Source organism: Piliocolobus tephrosceles, unplaced genomic scaffold, assembly GCF_002776525.5.
Source record: "Piliocolobus tephrosceles isolate RC106 unplaced genomic scaffold, ASM277652v3 unscaffolded_29804, whole genome shotgun sequence".
NCBI classification, from domain to species: Eukaryota; Metazoa; Chordata; class Mammalia; order Primates; family Cercopithecidae; genus Piliocolobus; species Piliocolobus tephrosceles.
In genome coordinates, this window is record NW_022312981.1 from 1 (window position 1) to 13,441 (window position 13,441).

The 13,441-nt window shown below is 63.3% G+C and overlaps 4 protein-coding genes across 11 annotated transcripts; 3 read left to right on the plus strand and 1 right to left on the minus strand.

The window, feature by feature from the left end:
• Positions 1-864: 864 nt before the first annotated feature.
• On the plus strand, positions 865-3,431 carry ODF3B (outer dense fiber of sperm tails 3B). 2 transcript variants are annotated; one of them, XM_023221633.3, is made up of 7 exons: positions 865-1,367; positions 1,747-1,889; positions 2,085-2,288; positions 2,560-2,664; positions 2,797-2,918; positions 3,002-3,142; positions 3,294-3,431. In XM_023221633.3, the coding sequence occupies exons 2-7, from the start codon at positions 1,781-1,783 to the stop codon at positions 3,372-3,374; spliced, it is 762 nt and encodes a 253-aa protein (XP_023077401.1). In that variant the 5' UTR covers positions 865-1,367; positions 1,747-1,780; the 3' UTR covers positions 3,375-3,431. The 2 variants fall into 2 exon arrangements, with proteins under 2 accessions (XP_023077401.1, XP_023077400.1); XM_023221632.2 differs by having other exon boundaries at positions 1,282-1,367; positions 1,480-1,889.
• Positions 3,432-3,448: 17 nt separating this feature from the next.
• TYMP (thymidine phosphorylase) lies at positions 3,449-8,029 on the plus strand. Of its 3 annotated transcripts, none has more exons than XM_023221629.1 (10): positions 3,449-3,939; positions 4,092-4,327; positions 4,485-4,687; positions 5,183-5,281; positions 6,075-6,204; positions 6,502-6,620; positions 7,046-7,208; positions 7,305-7,535; positions 7,640-7,780; positions 7,863-8,029. In XM_023221629.1, the coding sequence occupies exons 2-10, from the start codon at positions 4,114-4,116 to the stop codon at positions 8,009-8,011; spliced, it is 1,449 nt and encodes a 482-aa protein (XP_023077397.1). In that variant the 5' UTR covers positions 3,449-3,939; positions 4,092-4,113; the 3' UTR covers positions 8,012-8,029. The 3 variants fall into 3 exon arrangements, with proteins under 3 accessions (XP_023077397.1, XP_023077396.1, XP_023077395.1); XM_023221628.1 differs by having other exon boundaries at positions 4,104-4,327; XM_023221627.1 differs by having other exon boundaries at positions 3,449-4,327.
• LOC111548876 (protein SCO2 homolog, mitochondrial) lies at positions 8,030-10,215 on the plus strand. 2 transcript variants are annotated; one of them, XM_023221630.1, is made up of 2 exons: positions 8,030-8,360; positions 9,359-10,215. In XM_023221630.1, the coding sequence occupies exons 1-2, from the start codon at positions 8,176-8,178 to the stop codon at positions 10,170-10,172; spliced, it is 999 nt and encodes a 332-aa protein (XP_023077398.1). In that variant the 5' UTR covers positions 8,030-8,175; the 3' UTR covers positions 10,173-10,215. The 2 variants fall into 2 exon arrangements, with proteins under 2 accessions (XP_023077398.1, XP_023077399.1); XM_023221631.1 differs by having other exon boundaries at positions 8,030-8,330.
• Positions 9,016-12,982, minus strand: LOC111548874 (condensin-2 complex subunit H2). 4 transcript variants are annotated; one of them, XM_026451593.1, is made up of 11 exons: positions 12,624-12,982; positions 12,188-12,254; positions 11,950-12,057; positions 11,759-11,812; positions 11,548-11,618; positions 11,363-11,456; positions 11,202-11,273; positions 11,064-11,113; positions 10,863-10,964; positions 10,619-10,768; positions 9,017-10,549 (listed from the first exon to the last, which is right to left on the minus strand). In XM_026451593.1, the coding sequence occupies exons 1-11, from the start codon at positions 12,669-12,671 to the stop codon at positions 10,409-10,411; spliced, it is 957 nt and encodes a 318-aa protein (XP_026307378.1). In that variant the 5' UTR covers positions 12,672-12,982; the 3' UTR covers positions 9,017-10,408. The 4 variants fall into 4 exon arrangements, with proteins under 4 accessions (XP_026307377.1, XP_026307376.1, XP_026307378.1 ...); XM_026451594.1 differs by having other exon boundaries at positions 9,019-10,549; positions 11,202-11,270; XM_026451592.1 differs by having other exon boundaries at positions 9,016-10,768; positions 11,202-11,270.
• Between the last annotated feature and the right edge of the window lie 459 nt (positions 12,983-13,441).

Consider the following 13,441-nt stretch of genomic DNA (forward strand, 5'->3'; position numbering starts at 1 on the left):
TTTTTTTTTTTGAGACAAGGTCTCACTCTGTCACCCAGGCTGGAGTCTAGTGGTGGGATCACAGATCACTGCAGGATCCAACTCCCAGATTCAACAGATCCTCCCACCTCCGCCACCGACTCCATAGCTGGGACTACAGGTGTACATCATCTCACTCAGCTAATTTTTAAAGCTTTTTTTTTTGTTGAAATGGGCCTCCCTGTATTGCCCAGGCTGAGTTTTCTTTTTTTTTTTTTGAGGCGGAGTCTTGCTCTGTGGCCCCGGACTGGAGTGCAGTGGCCCGATCTCAGCTCACTGCAAGCTCCGCCTCCCGGGTTTACGCCATTCTCCTGCCTCAGCCTCCGAGTAGCTGGGACTACAGGCGCCCGCCACCTCGCCCGGCTAGTTTTTGTATTTTTTTTTTAGTAGAGACGGGGTTTCACCGTGTTCGCCAGGATGGTCTCGATCTCCTGACCTCATGATCCGCCCGTCTCGGCCTCCCAAAGTGCTGGGATTACAGGCTTGAGCCACCGTGCCCGGCCCAGGCTCAGTTTTCTTCCTCCGCTTCCTTTTTCTTTTCTGAGACAGTGTCTCACTCTGTCGCCCAGGCTGGAGTGCAGTGGTGCGATAGGGGCTCACTGCAAGCTCCACCTCCCGGGTTAACTCCATTCTCCTGCCTCAGCCTCCTGAGTGGCTGAGACTACAGGCGCCCGCCACCACGCCCGGCTGATTTTTTGTATTTTTAGTAGAGACGAGGTGTCACCTTGTTAGCCAGGATGGTGTCCATCTCCTGACCTCGTGATCAGCCCGCCTTGGCCTCCCAAAGTGCTGGGATTACAGGCGTGAGCCACTGCGCCCCGCCCTCTTCCTGTTTTTTTACATTTTGTTTGCCTAGAATTGTATTTGATTGTAACCAAATCATGTGTCACATCTGTTTTTCAATTTGTATGATTATTTTGTGGCCCAATACATGATTGTTTTTTGCGAATATTTCATGGGCTTAAATAGACAAGAAATTCTCTCTCTACACATAATTAAATGGAGTGTGTGCTTTGCATTATTAAATTCCTTTATTCCCATCCTCGCTTTTGTCTGCAGATTTGCCTAGTTCTAGAATGGGTATACTGAAGCCTGGGTAAGGGTGAGGCCAGCGTTCTGGGGGGCTCAGCCTACTGTCCCACCCGTGCCACAGAATCCACGGAGAGGCCCAGCGGCCGCACTGGGTGGGGGCGAGGGGGGAGGCGGCGCCAGGCTGGGGGGGGTAGGCAGTCAGTGCGGTTGCCAGGAGGCGGGAAAGGGCCACAATGGGGTCTGGGAGGGGGGCGGGGCGGAGCGGGGGTGTCCAGCCACGTCGCTTTGTTTTCCCACAACAGGAGCCACCACAACAGGTCAGTGCACCTCGGGGCCTCCCCTCGGGGCACCGGGTCCCCCACACCAGGCCCCCCCCAGGGCCCCCTTTCCCAACCCCACGAAACTCCCCCCCCCCCCCCCCCCCCCCAGGTGATGCCCTTCACCAAGTCTGGGTCTAAACTTGGCCCCCGCGAGCTCACGTCCCTACCTAACCCGCCTGGAGTCCGGGTAATGGTCCTGGACCCGCTCCCGGCTCCACGCCACGCACAGCCGGGCAGGAAGCTCGCGTTTGTTTTGCTGGCGCCAGGGATACGGACCAGGCCCCGCCCCGCCGCGCGCTAATCCCAGGGTAGTGGGAAAGTGCGCTCCCCAAGAATTTGGGGTGGAGGGGCCGCGGCCACCGCCTTCTGTCCGCAGGTGCTGCGAGCCGTAAGCGTCCCCCACCCGCGCTATGGGCTCGGACGCCTGGGTGGGCCTTTGGCGGCCACACCGGCCCCGCGGCCCCATCGCAGCGCACTACGGAGGCCCCGGGCCCAAATACAAGCTGCCGCCCAACACCGGTAGCAGGGGCGGGCCCCGGGATTGAGGGGTGGGACGGTGCCTGGGGGAAGGAAGGGGAAGAGACCACGGCGGTCTGCGCTCGGGGCTGAACCGAGCCTGCTAGAGGGGAGAGGGGGTCTGTGCCGGGGGAGGGTCCGTGTTCCAGACGGGGTTGGGGGCTGGGCCCGGCCAGGCGCTGACTCGGATGCTCCCAGGCTACGTCCTGCATGACCCGTCGCGGCCCCGCGCCCCCGCCTTCACCTTCGGCGCGCGCCTCCCCACGCAGCAGACGACGTGCGGCCCCGGGCCCAGCCACCTGGTGCCAGCCCGCATGACCGTGCGCGGCCCCGACGGCGCCCCCGCCTACTCCATCTACGGCCGCCCGCGCCGCTCAGCGCCTTTCCTCACTCCGGGACCTGGTCAGGACCCCGGGACCCTGGCCACTCAACGCCGAACTGCCTCCAGGGAGGCCCACCTGGGAACCCCCACCTGAACCCCGAGTCCCACTCAGATACCCTAACACCGCATAGTCGGAACCTCCATATCCGGGTCTCAAATCCCAAACCCCGAACCCCACGGGGCTTTGACAAATCGTGGCTCAGATTCCCCCCTAGTCCCAGGACCCCGTCTCGGGTACCCACCAGGCCCCCACCCAGTTCCAGTCCCCCACACCCTTGATCCGCCCCGCAGGCAGGTACTTCCCGGAGCGAGCCGGGAACGCGACGTACCCCAGTGCGCCTCGGCACACCATTGCTCCCCGAAACTGGGGTGTCCAGGCGGAGCAGAAGAGCCCAGGTGAGGCCAGAAAGGCCCATCCCAGCACTGTGGGCCTTTCCACTCCAAACCGGGGACCGCCCTCCGGGAGCTGGGACCACCCTGCTCCTGTCCACGGAGGCCCACTACCCCCGAGTCCTGCCTCCTCCCCAGGTCCCGGGACCTATACTGTGCCCTCGCTCTTGGGTCCGCGCGTCATCGGCAAAGTCTCCGCCCCAACTTACTCCATCTACGGCCGCAGAGCGGCGGGCAGTTTCTTCGAGGACCTCAGCAAGGTGGGGGAGGGGCCGGGGCGGACGCAGGGGTCCCTGGTCCGCGGCAGCGGAGGCGGCAGTCAGCACCCTCTGCCCTCCCGCAGACCCCAGGCCCCTGCGCCTACCACGCTGTGAGTCCGGGGGTGTACAAGTCCCGGGCCCCCCAGTTCACCATGCTGGCGCGGACTTCGCTCCCCCAAGACAACACTCAGAAGCCAGGACCCGCGGCCTACAATGTGGATCAGGTGGCCTGGAGTCCAGGGTCAAGGGTCAGAGTCAGGGGAGTGGGGAGGGCCTGAGGTCGGAGTGGTGGGATCAGGGTCCCCGGGGGTCCAGGGGTCCCGGCGCGGAGAGGACGCCGGCCCCGCGAGGTCAGCGGTGTCTCCGGGCCCGCAGCACCAGAAGCCCCGCGGCTGGAGCTTCGGGATCCGACACTCGGACTACCTGGCCCCGCTGGTGACCCACGAGGACACCTGACCTGCCAGGCGGGGGCGGCCCCACACTTGTTTGCTTAAAGTCTGCGAGTCCGCATCGTGTCCGCCTCTCTCTCTCTCTGCGCGTCCCGGGGCAAGGCCAGGGGCGGAGCCGGGGCTGGGGCCGTGTCCCAACTCCGAACGCAGCGGGGCGGGGCCCGAGCGTCGGGCGAGACCCGGACTCCAGCGCTGCGCCGCGTCCGAACGTCGAGACCCCACCGAGGGCGGGAGGGGGACTCTCGGGAGCCGCAGCGCCCGAGGCCCACGCCGCGCGGGACCGGCCAGTGATCACTCCCGCCGACGGCCCCGGGCCCCGACGGCCCGGAAGTCCCGCGTGTCCGGGGGCACCGGGGGATCGGCAAGGGCGCGGCGCGCGAGGCTTCCCCGGGGCGGCGACTGCTGAGCCCCGCCCGCCAGGCGGCCCCACCCGCCTGCTGTCCTGGGGCGCCGCCGCCCCGCCGCCCGCAGTGGACCGCTGTGCGCGAACCCTACGGTCCCGACCCGAGGGCGACGCCGGGTACCTGGGCTGGGATCCGGAGCAGGAGGGCGAGGGCAGCCGCCCTGAGCAGGTACGGGCGGGAAGCGGGAGCCAAATACGGACAAGGGCGACACAGACACGGGACCGAGGGGCGGACACCGGAGAGACACGGGAAAGGGGTCGGGACAGGAGCACGTGGCTCAGACACCGACGCCAGGAGGCCGCAGACCCCGGACGTGTCAGGCATCCCCGCAGGCTCGGAGCGATGGCGGCCTCGATGACGGTGGGAACCGGAGCCCCACCCGCGCCGGGTGACCTCTCCGGGGAAGGGAGCCAGGGACTTCCCGACCCCTCGCCAGAGCCCAAACAGCTCCCGGAGCTGATCCGCATGAAGCGAGACGGAGGCCGCCTGAGCGAAGCGGACATCAGGGGCTTCGTGGCCGCTGTGGTGAACGGGAGCGCGCAGGGCGCACAGATCGGTGCGTGGGGAGGGTTGGGCGTTCCTGACCCCGACCGGGAGGTCAGCCCAAGAGACTATGGGTCCCTGGGGGTGCGACAGTGCCCTACTACCAGCACCGGCCCCAGGGTGCCCCACTGCTGTGGGCTGCCACCCTCATGGGTACCCCCACATACCAGGGGCCATGCTGATGGCGATCCGACTTCAGGGCATGGATCTGGAGGAGACCTCGGTGCTGACCCAGGCCCTGGCCCAGTCGGGGAAGCAGCTGGAGTGGCCAGAGGCCTGGCACCAGCAGCTTGTGGACAAGCATTCCACAGGGGGTGTAGGCGACAAGGTCAGCCTGGTCCTCGCACCTGCCCTGGCGGCGTGTGGCTGCAAGGTTAGAAACCACCTCCTTCCGAGATGGGAGCCTGTGACCCCACATGCAGCAGCCAGGCCATCCACAGGCAGCTCCCAACCTCAGGCTTGGCCCAAAGCCCCCAAGACAGGCTTTCTCCCCACCCCACTCTCCAGCACAGAGCTTGGGGCCCCTCCGGCTCCAGACCAGGCCCCCTGGAGCAGGAAAAAGATCCACTGATGGAATTCAGACCCCTTTCTCCTTGGGTCCCCAGACAGCTCCCCCAAGGGAAGAGCCGAGGTCTTTTCTCCTTCTGCCCCAAGCCTTGTTTCCCCCGGGGACGGGTACCAACCTCCTCCCCTACTGACACTTCTCAACCGAGAAAACTTCCTTTCCATTCCCTTACCAGCTGGGCACCCCTATAGCTGCTTAAATACTTTCTAAATCCAACTGAAGGCCTAGCCAGGGAAGGTGAAGGGATACATGGAGGTGGGGGGAAGGGTACTGTGCAGGGTACTCAGCATCCCTGACCACCAGGTGCCAATGATCAGCGGACGTGGTCTGGGGCACACAGGAGGCACCTTGGATAAGCTGGAGTCTATTCCTGGATTCAATGTCACCCAGAGCCCAGAGCAGGTACGGGGATGGGGCACGGATCAGTCATTGATCCAGGTTGATGATAGAGACCCTGGCCAGAATCACTAAAGGATCACTGGTGGATCATTAGCATCAATAATAAGGACAGTGGTCAAGGTTACTCATGGGCCTGGGCCAAAATCATCAGTGGAACTTTGATCAGGATCATAAAACGGGAAGTTGGTCAAAATTACAGATGGCTGGCAGGGCACGGTGGCTCACACCTGTAGTCCCAGCAGTTGGGGAGGCCGAGGATGGCAGATCCCTTGACCCTGGGCATTCAAAACCAGCCTGGATAACATGACAAAACCCCATCTCTACAAAATAAAAAAATTAGCTGCGTGTGGTGGTGCGCACCTGTGGTTTCAGCAACTCAGGAGGCTGAGGCAGGAGGATCACTTGAGTCTGGGAGGTTTAGGCTGCAGTGAGCCGTGATGATGCCACTGCACTCCAGCCTGGGCAATAGAGTGAGACCCTGTCCCAGCACTCTGGGAGGCAGAGGGAGGATCGCTTGGGCCCAGTTGGAGACCAGCCTGGGTAATATAGTGAAAACTTCATCTTTAAAAAAAAAAAGAAAAAAAAAAATGGCCCAATGTGGTGGTACGTACCTGTAGTCCCAGCTACTGGGAAGCCGAGGTGGGAGGATCACTCAAGCCCAGGAGGCAGAGGTCTCAATGAGCCGAAATTGTGCCAACTGCACTCCAGCCTGGGCAACAGAGCAACACTCTTAGAAAAAAAAAAAGGCTCTGGGTCATTTGCCAGAAGTCACTGAGGATAGGGGATGTTTGACCAGATGCAAGCGCTGCTGGAGCAGGCGGGCTGCTGTATCGTGGGTCAGAGTGAGCAGCTGGTCCCTGCAGACGGAATCCTATATGCAGCCAGAGATGTGACAGCCACCGTGGACAGCCTGCCACTCATCACAGGTGACCTGACTCCATGGCCTGCTTCTGCATGTTACAGGCCCCTGACCTCCAAACTCAAGTTAGGGTCCTCTCGTTAGGAGTTATCTGTCACCTGACCGTGTGCCCCCCTACCCCCATCACAAGATGCCTGACCACCACCATGTGGGGTGGCCTGATACACAACCCACCAGGTGCTGCCACCCTCATAAGGGACTTGACCCTCAATGCTCAGGGCCCCTGACCCCAAAGTCGGCATCCCCCAAGTCTCCCAAAAAGCTCCGGGTTCTCCATTGTCTCCAACCTCCTCTGCCTCCAAAGCCTCCATCCTCAGTAAGAAGCTCGTGGAGGGGCTGTCTGCTCTGGTGGTGGACGTTAAGTTCGGAGGGGCTGCCGTCTTCCCCAACCAGGAGCAGGCCCGGGAGCTGGCAAGGACACTGGTGAGCGGTGTGGCCTCTTCCTGGGGAAGCGTCTTCATGCGGGCCCTTCTACCCTTCACCCCTCTCGTCCCCACTGCCTCCCTCCACTCAGCAGTCCTGCCTAACCCCAGTCCCACCCTCTTCTGCCTGAAGTCCTTCCCTCCCTCACGGCCCCCCAGCCTGCTGTAACTTTAGAGGTCAAGGCTGGCCCAGCCTGGGCCTGGGGAAGCCCTCTGTGGCGTCCCTCTCCTAGGCCAAGTACAAGTTCCTCCTGGCCCCATGGCGAGGTGTGGCACTTCACTCGTTTCTGTTCCCCACCCCAATCCTTCCCTGACTTCATTCTGGCGGGCTGGCAACCCAGGGTGCAGCAGGGGCTGGAGTTCGACAATGAACCGGCTGCAGGACGCCCCGCCATGTGGGGTCCACGCTGAGCCTCCTCTCCGCAGGTTGGTGTGGGAGCCAGCCTAGGGCTTCGGGTCGCGGCAGCGCTGACCGCCATGGACAAGCCCCTGGGCCGCTGCGTGGGCAACGCCCTGGAGGTGGAGGAGGCGCTGCTCTGCATGGACGGCGCAGGCCCGCCAGACTTAAGAGACCTGGTCACCACGCTCGGTGAGGGGGACGGGGTGCAAGGGAGCGGCGGAGGCGGGTGCTTCCCGCCGGGGCCGCCCTGGCCCGGCCGCGCCTAAGCCCCGTCCCCGCCCGCAGGGGGCGCCCTGCTCTGGCTCAGCGGACACGCGGGGACTCAGGCCCAGGGCGCTGCCCGGGTGGCTGCGGCACTGGACGACGGCTCGGCCCTTGGCCGCTTCGAGAGGATGCTGGCGGCGCAGGGCGTGGATCCCGGTCTGGCCCGAGCCCTGTGCTCCGGGAGCCCCGCAGAGCGCCGGCAGCTGCTGCCTCGCGCCCAGGAGCAGGAGGAGCTGCTGGCGCCCGCGGATGGTGAGCGTCGGGGGAGTCCTCGTCATCCCGCCTCCGCCATCCCCTTCCCTTCCCGAGCCCCCACCCCTTCCCGAGCCCGCGCGTCTCAGCTCCTCTCCCCGCAGGCACCGTGGAGCTGGTCCGGGCGCTGCCGCTGGCGCTGGTGCTGCACGAGCTCGGGGCCGGGCGCAACCGCGCTGGGGAGCCGCTCCGCCTGGGGGTGGGCGCCGAACTGCTGGTAGACGTGGGTCAGAGGCTGCGCCGTGGTGAGCGCTGCCCCCGCCCCACTGCCCCCGCGCCCCCGCCCTGCTCCGGCCGCGCGGCCTCTGACAGCCCCCTGCTCCGCAGGGACGCCCTGGCTCCGCGTGCACCGGGACGGCCCCGCACTCAGCGGCCCGCAGCGCCGCGCCCTGCAGGAGGCGCTCGTACTCTCGGACCGCGCGCCCTTCGCGCCCCCCTCGCCCTTCGCCGAGCTCGTTCTGCCGCCGCAGCAATAAAGCTCCTTTGCAGCGAAACTTTGTCGGTGCTTGGCTCGCCGGGGCGGGAGCGAAGGGATCTGGGGCCGCGGGGGCGGGGCCGTCTCGGCGAACACGTGACCTGCGGTGGGCTCCGCCTTCCGCGCAAGCGCCGAGAGCTCGTCAGCGGCCGCGCCCGTCTGCGCATGCGCACCTCCGGGGAACGCCTGCACCCTGGCTGCGAGCGTGTGGCGCCCACGATACCTGAGCCCGTGAGGAGCCCGCGGGGCGGGGCGCAGGGAGCTGGAGGTTGCGCTGCCTTTCGGGGGACTGGTCCACTGACGCGCGGCCCCGCCGCGAGGTGCGGACGCCGGGGTCGGGAGGGAAGGAGGTAGCCCTGGGCACTCGCTGGACTCCGGGGTAGTTTCCCAGCTCCGGCTCCTGCGCGGGGCTGAAGGGGGGCACCCCCGAGGGCGCGCTGGAGGGAGGAGCGAGGCTGGGGCGCCCGGGGGAGGCTCCCAGCAAGCACCGGTGTTCTCGGTGCGGCCGAGCACAGTTCTAACGCGCTCGCACGGCTCTTTATGTGATCCTGGGACCTTTCTAGCCACGAGGGCGCTGGCCTTGGTGGGGAGGGGACAAGCCCAGAACCGCCCGGGCGGGGGGTGCAGTGAGTCCTCGGGAGGGTGCCCTCAGCAGGAGCGGGGGCAGTGACGAGGAGTCCTGAGACCTCCACCTAGCACACTTTCCGGGGGGGCCCGTGGGAAAGGCGCAAAGGTCACCAACGCAAAGGCTGTGAGCCCGGAGGAGCTGCTGGGAAGCCTGGATGTGAGGAGGGTGGGGTTTTGTGGCGGGTGGAAGTGTCGTGCGTCTCTGCCAGGAAAGGTTAAATACGGCAGGCATGCAGAGTCCGAGCTCCAGGGGTAGGTAGTGCAGGTTTTCTGCTTGGAGTGTGCAGGAAGGCCACGGTTGGCTGAAGTGGCCCCGGGTGACAAGAAAGTGCTGGAGGAATCGGTTACTCTAGGGACTGCAAGCCAGAGTCACCCACCTCCTTTTAAGAAATGGGTTTATTGCAAATAGATAACGTGGTTAGGAGTCCAGGCAAGGCATGCACTTGGAATGCTTTCAGTCAGCAAGAGGTTCACCTTGCTGAGGTGCAGGGCAAGGTGTGGCGACGGGCTGGTGAACCCAGATGGAGGACAGGAGTGACAGGTGTGGATGTTTGGTGGAGGTGTTCTGAGCTCAGGTGAGCAGTTACAAACGCCTGTTAGGCCTGAACGTGGGCTGGGTCCTTCAGATGGGTGACTGGTCTCCTCTCCAGAGTTGCAGGAGCAGCCCAGGCACCGTCCTGGGCGTTCCCTTCTGGCTCCTGACACCTGTGCTTGTTTCCAGGAGCATCAGATCCATGCTGCTGCTGACTCGGAGCCCCACGGCTTGGCACAGGCTCTCTCACCTCAAGCCCCTAGTCCTCCCTGGGACCCTGGGAGGCCGGGCCCTGCATCTGAGGTCCTGGTTTTTGTCAAGGCAGGGCCCTGCAGAGACAGGTAGGCAGGGCCAGCCTCAGGGCCCTGGGCTTCGAACCAGGCTGTTGATCACAGCCCTGTTTGGAGCTGGACTTGGTGGGGCCTGGCTGGCCCTGAGGGCTGACAAAGAGAGGCTGCAGCAGCAAAAGCGAATAGAAGCCCTGCGCCAGGCAGCTGTGGGCCAGGGCGACTTCCACCTGCTGGACCACAAAGGCCAGTCTCGCTGCAAGGCTGACTTCCGGGGCCAGTGGGTGCTGATGTACTTTGGCTTCACTCACTGCCCTGACATCTGCCCAGACGAGCTGGAGAAGCTGGTGCAGGTGGTGCGGCAGCTGGAAGCAGAGCCTGGTTTGCCTCCAGTGCAGCCCGTCTTCATTACTGTGGACCCTGAGCGGGACGACGTTGAAGCCATGGCCCGCTATGTCCAGGACTTCCACCCAAGACTGCTGGGTCTGACCGGCTCCACCGAACAGATTGCCCAGGCTACTCATAGCTACCGTGTGTACTACAGTGCCGGCCCCAAGGATGAGGACCAGGACTACATTGTGGACCACTCCATTACCATCTACCTGCTCAATCCTGACGGCCTCTTCACCGATTACTACGGCCGGAGCAGGTCGGCTGAGCAGATCGCAGACAGCGTGCGGCGGCACATGGCGACTTTCCGCAGTGTCCTGTCTTGACCTGCTGCAGCCTGGGCCCCGTCATTAAACAGGGTGCGTTTAATCTGTGCGTGTGTGATCTGTACCAGCAGCCCATGGAGGTCAGGCAGCCCTCTTCTCTGCGCAGGGCAGGTGTACGTAAAAGGGTTTTTGGGGGAAGATGAGATGGCAACACTGCTTTATTAGGCTGGGCCAGCCAGGAGCAGATGCACGGCTCCTCAGTACACATCCCCCACCCCTGCCTTGATGCTCCCCACTCAGGGCTGGGCCATGGAGGGGGCAGTGTAGGTCTGGAAGCGCTTGTGGGCTCGCTGGTGTGTGAGCAGTCTCAGGGACATGGTGTCCACGGCCGTCTCCAGCCCAGGCTGCTGGGTGATCTCCACTGTGTAGTCATTGGCCTGCAGGGGTGGGGCATCAGCAGGGTCTGGGAACTGTCCCCCCACCCCCACGCATCCCAGGCTACTCACCAGCTGCAGGGAGGCCAGCATGGAACGACACACCTCGAAGGCTGGCTGGCCAGCCACCAGCTCCGCAAAGGGACACCACTCATTGAGCTGGGGGAACCGTGAGACCACCTGGTCCCCATAGGTGTGGATGTCAAAGGGTACATGCTGCTCCTGCACAGGGGAGGGGCATGTTGGCTGTGGAGAGAGGCAAGGCCCGGGACAGGCCTGCAGCAGACAGCTCTGGTTCCCAGCGACCCCGCCTCACCTGCTCCTGGAGCAGAGGCTGCACTGTGTCCTCCCAGTCCCTGATGCGCTGGCTCAGCTCTGTCTCCTGAACAAACTTCTGGGAGGTGGTGATGAAGAGCTCCTAGGAGAGGATCAGCAGGAGGTACTGCCTCCCAAACAGGGCCTGGGCACCTCTCACCTATCCTCCTCCCCTCCCCATCCCTCTCTAACCCAGGCCTACCACATTCCTTCGAACCAGCTCCTCGTAGCTCAGGGACACCGGCACTGTGTCTGGGAAGGGGTAGCTGTGAGCTGGGCAGCTGAGGGGCCACTCTCTCCCCTGCCCCCAGCTCCAGTGGCCCCTCCGCTGCCCACCTACCAAGGTCAGCAGCTTCCCTGGGGTCTGCTCCCTCGGGCTCCACATACTCCTCTGGCTCCAGAAAGTCATCTGCTGGGAGGTGGGAGTGAACAGCACAGAGGCAGCTAGTCAGCTGGCAGCAGGTGCTGAGCCCTGCCCCACCCCCACCGGCAGGCACCCACCTGCTGCCCCCAGGTCTTCCAGAGAATCCTCCAGGTGGTCCTCCTCTGCAGGCCACAGCCCCTCCTCCGCCCTCGGCAGCCACTGCTCAGCCACCTGTCCAGAGACAGCATCTGTGAGGGGCACTGTCATCTCCCATCAGGGCCGCCACGGGGTCCTAGATCACAGCTGACCAGTTGGGACTTGCCTCCCTCCTCTGCAGCTTCCGGAGAGTTTCCAACTGCTCCTTCACGTGTGTCCAGTACAGGACCTCCATGTCTGCAGACAAAGACCTTGTGAAGGTTCCCTCGTCCTTCCCAGGCCCCGTGTCCGTCCACCCAAGGCTTTGGTGACACCGGGTGGGGGTAGAGGTAGGGGAAGGGGAGTAAAACTGTCTTCCCTGAGGACTCCAGCCTCACCTGCAAAGGACGGACCCTTTCGCCGAGCCCTCCGGCTGTCAGCATGGTCAGCATCTGTGAGAGAACATGGTCAGTACCAACCAGGCCAAGAGCTGCCCACGGCATTGGGGAAAGGGCGTTGATCCTCCTCCACTGGCCCTGGCCCAGCACCCAGCTCCCAGGGGTCTGGAGTGCGCAGCACACCCACTCACAGGCAGCCAGGTACCACTGGTGGAAGTCCTGCAGCTTGGCAGCACCCTTCCTCTTGCGCTTCTGTCCCGGAGCCGCCTCCACACAGGGGGGCACAGAGTAAGGCCTACCTAGGGGCAAGCAGGGACTGTCTCAGAGCTGCTGGGCAATCAGGGTGCAAAGCCCTCTCCCACCCCCTACCGCATGCCCCAGCAGACCCAGCCAGGGGTACCTGAGTGGAGGGATCTTCCACCCAATTACCTTTCTTGAAGGGCTTAGACTCCAGGGAGTCAAAGGGGTCCAGGCTCTGCCAGGGGTCTGGAGTCTCCTGGGCACAGAGCACAAGAAGGCACTGGAGGAGTAGGGGCTGCACAGCCGCCCTCCCAAAGGAGAAGTAGAGGGTGCACAGCCGCCCTCCCAAAGGAGAAGTAGGGGGTGCACAGCCGCCCTCCCAAAGCCCGGGCAACAAGTGCAGTGACAGCCTGGGACAGAGCCGACCATACTCAAATCCTGGATCACAGAGGGGAACACTCGACGGAGGGTAGGGACCCAGAGTCGCATGAGAGGGTCTTTAAGAGAGCAAGTGCAAAGGGCCACAGGCTGAGAACACCACAGGAGCAAGAGCATGATGGGCAGGCAGCCAGTCCTCGAATCTGCCCGTCCCTCCCTGCCAGGGTCAGGGCCGCAACGCTCCTACCTTCACGCAGGATGCAGGCTCTGGGGCCCCCTCTCGCTCCCGCAGCATGTACCTCCTGGGCAGGGCAGCACTCTGCAAAGACAGTCACAGGGTCTCCACTTCTCCCCTTTCTCCACTCAAGGCTCTGGGTACCCCAGGAACTCTACCTTGGGTCAACATCAAGAACTCTACAAGGGCCGGGCACGGTGGCTCATGCCTGTAATCCAAGCTCTTTGGGAGGCCAAGGTGGGCAGATCACCTGAGGTCAAGAGTTTGAGACTAGCCTGGCCAACACGGTGAAACTCCGCCTCTACTAAAAATACAAAAAACATTAGCAGGGCATGGTGGCGCACACTTGTAATCCCACCTACTCAGGAGGCTGAGGCAGGAGAATCGCTTGAACCCAGGAGGCAGAGGTTTCAGTGAGCCAAGATCACGCCACTGCACTCCAGCCTGGGCAAAAGAACAAGACTCTGTCTTAAAAAAAAAAAGAAAAATCCTACAGGGGCCAGACACAGTGGCTCACGCCCGTAATCCCAGTGCTTTGGGAGGCCAAGGCAGGCAGATCGTTTGAGCAAGGAATTCCAGACTAGCCTGGGCAACGTAGTGAGACCCCGTCTCTACAAAAAATACAAAAATTAGCTGGGCATGGTGGCACACACCTGTAGTCCCAGCTACTCGGGAGGCTGAGGTGGAAGGATCACCTGAGCCTAGAGAGGGTCAAGGCTGCAGTGAGCCAAGATCAGGCCACTGCACTCTACCCTGGGCAACAGAGCAAGACTCTGTCTCAAAAACAAATGAACAAAAAAAACCCTGCTAGTACTCTCTGGGGGAATTAA